We start from the raw sequence: 8,759 nt of genomic DNA on the forward strand, positions 1-8,759 counted from the left end.
AACCTGCTTCTTCTTGTCCAGCTTCTTCTGAATCTTGGCTTTGCCCTTGGCTGTTGACTGCAGCGTAGCCTGAAATATAAAATGAGCTTGCTTAAACAACAGTAAAGGTCTCCAAAAAAAAAAAAAAAATAAAAATAAAATAGTTTGGCACAGTTTAAAAAAAAATCTTCAGCATATCTTGCTTAAAAAAGTATATAAATAATATGCAGGGTTGACTGGCACCTTCAAGACACCACTCCACAACATTCTGATGATTTATTTTTACAATTTCACCTGAGAAGGAGAAGCTAAAGACAATATGTACAACCATTAGATGGACAGAGGTTTTCTTTTACTCTCACCTCTTTTTTTTATATCAATAAACCAGATGGTGACCCAATCCATCTATCCATCTGCCCCTCCATCCTATCACCACCCATGAACAAAACATCATTCACTCATATATCCTTCCGCTGTCTTCTGCTCAATCAATGCTGGGTTCTGAAGGCATTTCCAAGTCCCCGCCCAGTGAGTTCTAGGTCTGCCCCTGGGCTCTGCTCCCAGTGAGACGGGCCCAGTAAACCTTTGAAAGAAGACACCCAAAGTAGGCCTCCTGATCACGTACCCGAACCATCTCAACAGACAGCTTTTAATGCAGCGGAGCCGGCGCTCTACGCTGAACTGGCCTCTTTTAATGGAGCTCCTTATCATATCAGTAAGGCTGTCTCCATGCCGCAGCAGAACAGAGCAGGGTATACATCACTACATGCAAGGCCTCGTTTCACCAGTCAATACTCCTATTATCGCTATGGAGCAAGACACCAAGAACTTCCCGAGACCAATAAAAGCAGGTGGCAAGGAGAAGCAAACTCCAATGATTCCATCATCAACGCTACGATGGTAAGCATCTGGTCCACTACTTCATTGATTGGGGGAAAAACTGGTTCTCCTAAAACAAAATGAGCCCTTGACATATTTGAAGTTTATTTTATTTATTTTAGTAAAAACTCACCTTGTTTGTTAAATAAACGTTCTTAACATGGCTGTCAAGTAGAAGCTAAAAAAAAAAAAATCTGTATTTTTCCTCACCAAAATCTCATCAGCATAAGGAAGGAAGCCACAGTAGGAATTAGATCATGATGAAACAACCACCTGTGAGTATGGCATATTGGAGGTGACGGTGTTGAACTTGCGGCTCAGCGTGCTGCTGCTGGTGTAGCTGGAGAAGCTAATAGCATCCAAGTTGTCCAGAGCCAGCGACTCCTTGGTGAACCTCCTCTCCATGCGCTCCCGGTGCCTCCTCTGGAGCTTCTCGCAGTCTTTGATCCGGCGTTCCGCGGCCCGAAATGCCCGGTCCTTCAGCTTGCTGACCAGCTTCGGGTTGAGGGTGATCTGCTTGGCGGCGGTGGAGTCCAGGTATCGGACGCAGTCCATATGGCTCTTGGCGGCGGCCATGTCCAGAGGCGTGTGGTAGTCGTTATCCAGACACCACAAGTTGGCACCGAAAGCTACCAGGAAGGAGAGAGAACCGAGGTGGCCGTTGGCAGCTGCCAGGTGGAGCGGCGTGTTCCCCCAGATGTCACACTTGTCTGGGTCACCTCTGAAAAACAGGAGAATGGATTCAATGAACTCATCCCGCTGAGAAGCTCAGGCCCTGTACACACAACAGTGTTTTTTTTTTTTTTCTTGGTTACAAGGGAAACGTTTCCAAAACATCCCTGCAATCATAGAAGTTAACGTGGATGCGCACAGCCTGGCGGATGCCGACCAGTTTAAAAGTCAAAATGGTGGTTTTAACCTTTTTTCTGTCTATATAAACATTTTCTGAACATTTTATTTAGTGACGCTGCCTTTTTGAACATGAAGTGTTTTTTTTTTGTTTTTATTTGTCATTGCAGAGTTTGAGGGAACATAACGCCTAATAGTGGCGTGGCAAGGAAATTATATGTTGTCATGTAGCTGTGTTGACAGAAATGGAAAAACAATCCTTGTTTTTAATGGATTGGTTTTGACCTTAAAGGTTTTCTTTTCAGCTTCCACAGTTCATCACTGGGGGATGAACTACAGAAAGCAACAAACTGCTTTAATCATGAGTCTAAACTAACTTAATCAGTAAGGGGAGATGTTTGCTATGGGGTTAACCTTAAGACGGTTTGAACAAAACTACCACTATGATCTGTAAACACATCAACTCACAAAACTTGACTTAGATTAGATCTTTTTTTTGGCACTATAGTGGCCTTTATTTGACAGTGAGCTGACAGAAAATGGGGTTTAGAGAGAGGGGGAAGACAAGCGGCAAAGGTCCCCGGGCCGGGAACCAGGGACCAGGGACCAGGGTGGAAGCTTCAGAACGTGGGTCGCTTGCTTTACCCCGCACTACCGCCACACCCCATTTTGAGTGTACTAAGAAATCAGATAGGTTAGCAGGTTTAAAACATGTGGCTTGCTGCATAAGTCAGAATAATTATATCATCAGCCAATCCTCAGTTTTAATCATCAGTTTTAACAGCCAATAACTGTTAAAACCAAAACCATATATACATTATATGCTTAGCACAAAATGTGATATCTGTTTCTTTCCTCACTTTAACCAAAGATGTAGCGACGGAAAATGCATAATTAAAAGCCCATTTAAATGTGTTCAAATCATTGCCTACTACGTCTTGGGTTTTGGCCAATCTTTGTCGTATGACGGGTTTTAAAACACTTGGCAGCTGGATCCTCTGACACAGTCTGTTAATCTGAGACAAAACCAGAACCAGCAGGTCCTCTGGGCTCCAGTGACATTAAGGGGGACTGCAGCTCCATGGGTAGAGTAGTTGCCTTGCAATCAGAAGATTGCAAGACACCTACGACTACGGTTTGTCCCATCGTCCCCCTGTCACATGTTGACGTGCCCCTGGGCAAGGCACTTAACCCCAAGTTGCCTACCAATCTGCGTATCGGTGTAGAAATGTGTGCTTGTTAGTGAGTGTGAACTGGTGAATGTGGCTCTAGTGGAAAGCGCTTTGAGTGGCCAGTAGGACTGGAAAAACATTATATATGTACTGTCCATTTACCATTTATCTCTCATCTCATCAACATTATAGCTTCTGGTGATGCTTTTTCTGAAACGTTTTTCGGTTAGATGTACGGATTGACCCCCTAAATATATTTAACAGAACCAAATGTATTCAGGTAAACTGATTTTGAAGAAATCGAGCATTTCCTGAGTTTTGCTCTCCCACCTGATGCCAGTAAAAAGCTGTAGTTTATTCTCCCAGGTGTTACTATATCAGTACAACACGAACATGAGCATTCAGCTGCAGCAGTGACTTTCTTTCTTTCGTTCCCTCCTCTTACACGGCCGGGCCGTAATCAATAATTGAAACTCGGCAGGTTAAACATGACAGAGGTGACGTTGCATTATTCATCCCACACACCTGCAGCCTCTTTTTTTTTTTTTTTTTTTTTTTTGCACACACCCACTAACACGGTCACCACAGCAGGGCCACCAGCCTCCTCAGCATCCCCTCTGATTTTTATTTTGCACCGTACTGCTGATGAGGACCTCTTTAAAGTTCTTCGTATGGCTGTTGGTTCGAAAGCCGTAAAGCGGATCCAGTTGCAGCGGGGGGGAAATGTATCACTGTAGTAACACTGAGCGGGAATCACACCTACGTAACTCAGACAGTAACCTGATCACCGGCTGCACCTTCAATTTGGAGGCGATAAAGCAGAAGCACAAGACAAACAACAAATCTGTTTGCTAGAAACATGGAAACACGAGGCTGATGTGAAGGGCAATTAAACTGAGGAAGCTGTGACTGTGAAACTTTATCAAAAAGTCATTTGGCAGCATCAAATGCAACTCCAGTTGTCTTTTGTGCTTAGTTTTCCTTTAATGCCAGCTAAAGTATGATATATGTAAAGCGACTGAATAATTCGTATGTTGGCTTTTTATTACATAACTTGGTGAAGCACAAATGTAATTTAAAAAAAAATTGTCTCTAAAACTAGGGCTGGGTGATAAATCAATTCCATCAATTGATTCGAACATTTTTTTTTTTTTTTTTTTTACATTTAGTTTTTGGAAAATCGGGATTTTATTTTGCCAATGCACTCTTTGGGCTTGCATGAAGAGAATAGCATGAAATGCTGAACATATGTTTAGAAAATATATTGTCAAAAAGTGTAACGGTAAAACTTTTTTTAACCATAATACAAGGCACTTTAATTTACTCATTTACTTTTTTCTTTTTAAGTTAGTTTGAAGTTACACAAGTAAAGTGAAGCCTGTTCTTAGCTCACTGTGTATTACCACTAGCAGCAAACATTTTATTATATTTTCATTGTTTACAACGTTATCTTGTTTTACTAGCATGTTTCACAGCTTGTATTTAGTTGAACTTTGAATTCAGGTCAATTTAAGATGAAATGATTGACATAAAAGCAAGTTTTTTTTAAATAATTATTATTTTTTTTGTTATGAATCAAAATGAACGAAAAAAAATTGATTAATCGGAAGTAAAATCCGAGATTTTATTTTTAAGCCATATCGCCCAGGCCTCTCTAAAACTGAAACACGGTTACCATAAGTAGAGTTACAGTGTAATTGTGTGAGAGCAGAGCCTGACTGTCTATGATTGAAAATGTATTGTTTCTTGAGAAAAAAAATACATTTTCTAGCAGCAATATGTTTAGCTGCCTAGTGACAACATGAAAGAGGAGTGAGGGGAGCACTCAGAATGTCTTCAAGGAAGATTTGTGAAAGCAAAAAGTGGATGATATGTCCTCAACCACCAATTCATTTTAAACTATTTCTACCTGAGGATTGTGGGATTATGTTGTTTTTTTTCACCCTGCATTAGAGAGATGTGGGTTTCAAGGCACGCAAAAACCCATGGCTGATGTCATGGCATGGCATGGCAACGTAGGGCTGGACGATAATTCAATATATCGATCAATAGACGTGTGGTTCAATAGAAAAAAAGGGTTCAACAGTTTTCCTTCCTTTTGCATTCCAGCCTATCATGTAGATTAATACTACAGTCATTATAGCCTCCCAACCAATCACAAACGCAGACCCAGGAAAGCTCCTTCAGTGAGCGCGTGTTCTTTTTTTAGGCTTAATAATAATAATAATAATAATAATAATAATAATAATAATAATAATAATAATAATAATAACAGACATTTTATTTAGAAGCACTTTTCAAAACACTCAAGGTCACTTTACAAATGCAGATAAAACAACATTAAAACAAATAAACTTACAGTTTTTGTTAAAAGTTTGTTGAATAAAGGATTGTGTTTGAATTCAACGTTCTTTATTTAAGTATAGGTCATTAAGCAACAGCAGAAAATGGCCTGGGCTGCACTCAAAATATATGTTTAGAATTTTTTGATAATTATCAATATCGATCATTATGATTTCTATTTTATCAATATGCTTTTTTTCAATGCCATTCAGCCCTATAGTAACGACAGACGGCTCTGATAAAGTCAGCAGCCAGACTCTTGGTTTTGTTTGGGGGCAAAAAGTTTCTCAGGTAAGAACATGTTTTTGCACCAGTGTGTTTAATTTTTAGGTATTTCTCTCTGCATGAAGATAGCATGTTCACGCATGGATTCTCACCGGGAACGCTGGCTTCCTCTCACGGTCCAAAGACACGACTGCTAGGGTAATCGGTCTCTCTAAAATACGTCTATCTAAAAACTGTTCTCTAGTTTTCTCGTTGATTGCAGTGGATTCTGTTTAGAGATAACAGAGTAAAGGGGGCTCAAAAAAATTGCACAACACACTTCCCATTTTCATTTGTAAAAATCCAAAAAGTTATGTGTCATTTTTCCATACACTGTTACGTACTACTCTACATTGGTCCGTCACATAAAGTCAGAGGTTTCTGGTTGCTATGTGACAAAAAGTGGAAAAGTTAAAGGCAATCAATATTTTTCCAAATGCATTCTGGTGTTGAGCTATGTAAACGTAACAATTAGCTTTGTTTGAGTGTTTCCATACATACTACACCTTTATAGCCTTTGATAAATTAAGATACTAAATGGCAAAAACACAATTTAATGAACATGCACAGACGTGGCTGAGTTGACATCCTGAAAATTATATAAAAATCTTGAATATGCTTTATTCTCGAACGTAATGTTGATTATTGTGATAACAAAAAAAATGCAACTACATATAAATCTCCCATGACTGCCTGGGCCATTGACACATATAACAGCTTTTCCGTGCATGTTTGGCATTTACTTTCTGCTGGTCTGTTTCTCTCAGTCAATCTCTCTGCCCTTTCCAGAGTCCACTGTACTTAGCGTCACAACATTCCTCATAAATCTCAACAGCAAGATTAACGTCACCCAGCATGGTTTTATTCTGCTTCAACAGATAACAATAGGCCACTTTGACCAGCATCCTGCATCGCCTTTCAGAAAATGTTGATCTTGATTTCCTGGAGCACGAACAAAGACATCAAGCCAAACTCAATGCTTTTAAAAAAAAAAAAAAAAAACTCCTTTAAACCATTTGAAGTCTATATAGGCAACATAATTAAGTTTTGATGGCTTTTGGATAAGATTTAGTTTGCTAACCTGCTAACCAGATTGTGTTGTGAAATGGATCATAAAGCTGGAAGCAGAGTGTGTGCATTCACTTGTAGTTCACCCTGACCTTTAATGTAATGATGCTGTAAAACCCTCAGTGGTCCTGCACTGATTAGACTGCTAAGGAAGACGGAATCAGTTCTTAAATCGTGAAAAATATGCACCTTTTTATAATAATAATAATGATAATATATGGTCCAATTTTTAGAAAAAATAACAATAATTAGAGTCAGTAAATTTTTTTATCTATTTTAAATATATCTAAAATATTTCAAGCTATATTTAAAATTCATAATTAGTTTTTCATCAGCAGTAACGTTTTTTTTTTTTTTTTTTTGCGGACTTACCCTCTGCTCACGATGAGCCGGAGCGCCTCCAGGTTGCCGTGGTAGGCGGCCCACAAGGTCGGCGTCATCCCGTCCTCGTCCGGGGCGTTCAGCTCCTTCCGAGTGGCCTCCTTCAGGACGTCCAGGTAGCCGTCCCGGGCCGCCCGGTGGTACCGGTCGTTCATGGCGACGGCCTGGGCTCAATCCGAGCTCCGTTCCATAACCGTTGGTTAAAGAGCCGACTTCTCGGTCCGGTCCGGCGGTCCGGGACGCGGTTGGTCCGGAGGGCCTGTGGAGCCACGGAGCGGCTGGATAGCTGGTTGCCTGGAGACGGATAGAAGGTGTCCCGGCCGAACTCAGGAGTGGGCGGAGTTGTCGCCTCGAAAAGACGCGCCTATTTTATTTCATTTAGTTTGTATGAACAGCAGCGGAACAGGAATATTTGCATTTTAAAAATACCGTGAAGCAAATATTTACATTTAGCCTACTATATAAAACATATCTTTCTCCATGTTTGACATCATAACAGACAAAAACCTTTCCTGTTTCAGGTAACTATGATTATCAACAACACGAACATTAAATGCCAGAACGAGAATTTTTTTATTTATATATTTCTTTTTGAATCCTGAAGCTTACATTTCCTTAGTATTTGGTCAAATTATCTTACAAACTGACTTAAACATTTTTGCATTGATGCACATGGATATCTATCTACAAGTTCCACAGTAGAAGGCAAATTCCTCCTAATAGAAATTATGTAATTTTGTCAGGTTTGTAGGGTGCCTTGGCTGTACATTTATTTTAGTTCTGACCACATATGTTTATTTGTAGCTACTGAGAGATCCTACAGATTATTAAAAAAAAATTGTTGAAATTCAGATCCAGTAGAGTCCATGTCAAATTCTGTATATTCTGCTACACATCAGTTTCTATTCTTTGTCTTTTGCTTATCAGGGATACATTTACATGTCCAGTAGGGAAACTGAGACGTTCGTAATTATTTTATATTTGAGTAACAGGAAGGAATAAATCAAATCAGACAGTTACAATCTCACCATACCACTAGTATTCATTCTTCTCTCTTTTATCTAATTTAAATGATACCCTTTTATTTCCCAAGGTTATCATTTGGTGGGTCCTGGGTTGGCCAAGTCCACCCACTTTGAAACAGTAATAATGAGACTCTCCAGTAGCTTGACACTATGATCTGTAGCTACCCACATCTCTGAACTTTAAACTGTAAATTCATTGTTTTGGGACCCTGCATCATACAATGAAATAGCCTTAAAGCAAATTTCTATTTTTCCCACCTTTCCCTATAACTACAGACATTTATGGTTGAAAGTTAATGCAGATTTAAGTGACACGATCTGCCACTTTATCTGCACCATAAAGATGTGTAAAATGACCTTTTAATTCATTGTGTCTCACTGTGAAAAGATATACTGTAATTGTCCGAATACAAGCAAATCAGATTAGCACTGATTCTCATACATTAGGTTTAAAAAATTTGTAGCTTTTTTTTTCTTGTCATAGCTACTGCTGATAAAGAGGAATGTACTCCTCTTTATCAGCAGTAGCTATTTCAGGGCTCGTAAAAGCAGCTTTACCAGGACTGCCAATGAGTACGGAGGTCATTGCCATGTTTGAGGAGCAATTTTGTCTTTTTACCAGTTCTGTAAATTTTTTCTCCAAATCTTATGAGAGCTTACATCCGTTTTTTTAGAATCATATAGTCATCTTTTTTAAGACTTGGAGAAATCCAAAAATATTTTACTTAAATTATTAATAAAATAAAAATTCTGACTTTGTACATTTTGAATTTATCTAGAATTTCATCCCCAAACATAA

At 39.3% G+C, this 8,759-nt stretch overlaps 1 protein-coding gene across 1 annotated transcript in view; it reads right to left on the reverse strand.

The window, feature by feature from the left end:
* LOC105926416 (Usher syndrome type-1G protein homolog) overlaps positions 1–7,218 on the reverse strand; it is an 8,765-nt gene extending 1,547 nt beyond the window's left edge. Inside the window, exons 1-3 of the mRNA XM_012862727.3 lie at positions 6,927–7,218; positions 1,132–1,579; positions 4–69 (exon numbers count right to left, since the gene is read on the reverse strand). Of these exons, the coding sequence (XP_012718181.2) occupies positions 4–69; positions 1,132–1,579; positions 6,927–7,090 (678 nt within the window). The 5' untranslated portion in view covers positions 7,091–7,218. The remainder of the gene's footprint in view (positions 1–3; positions 70–1,131; positions 1,580–6,926) is intronic.
* Between the last annotated feature and the right edge of the window lie 1,541 nt (positions 7,219–8,759).

Source organism: Fundulus heteroclitus, chromosome 10 (genome assembly GCF_011125445.2).
Source record: "Fundulus heteroclitus isolate FHET01 chromosome 10, MU-UCD_Fhet_4.1, whole genome shotgun sequence".
In the NCBI taxonomy this organism is placed as follows: Eukaryota; Metazoa; Chordata; class Actinopteri; order Cyprinodontiformes; family Fundulidae; genus Fundulus; species Fundulus heteroclitus.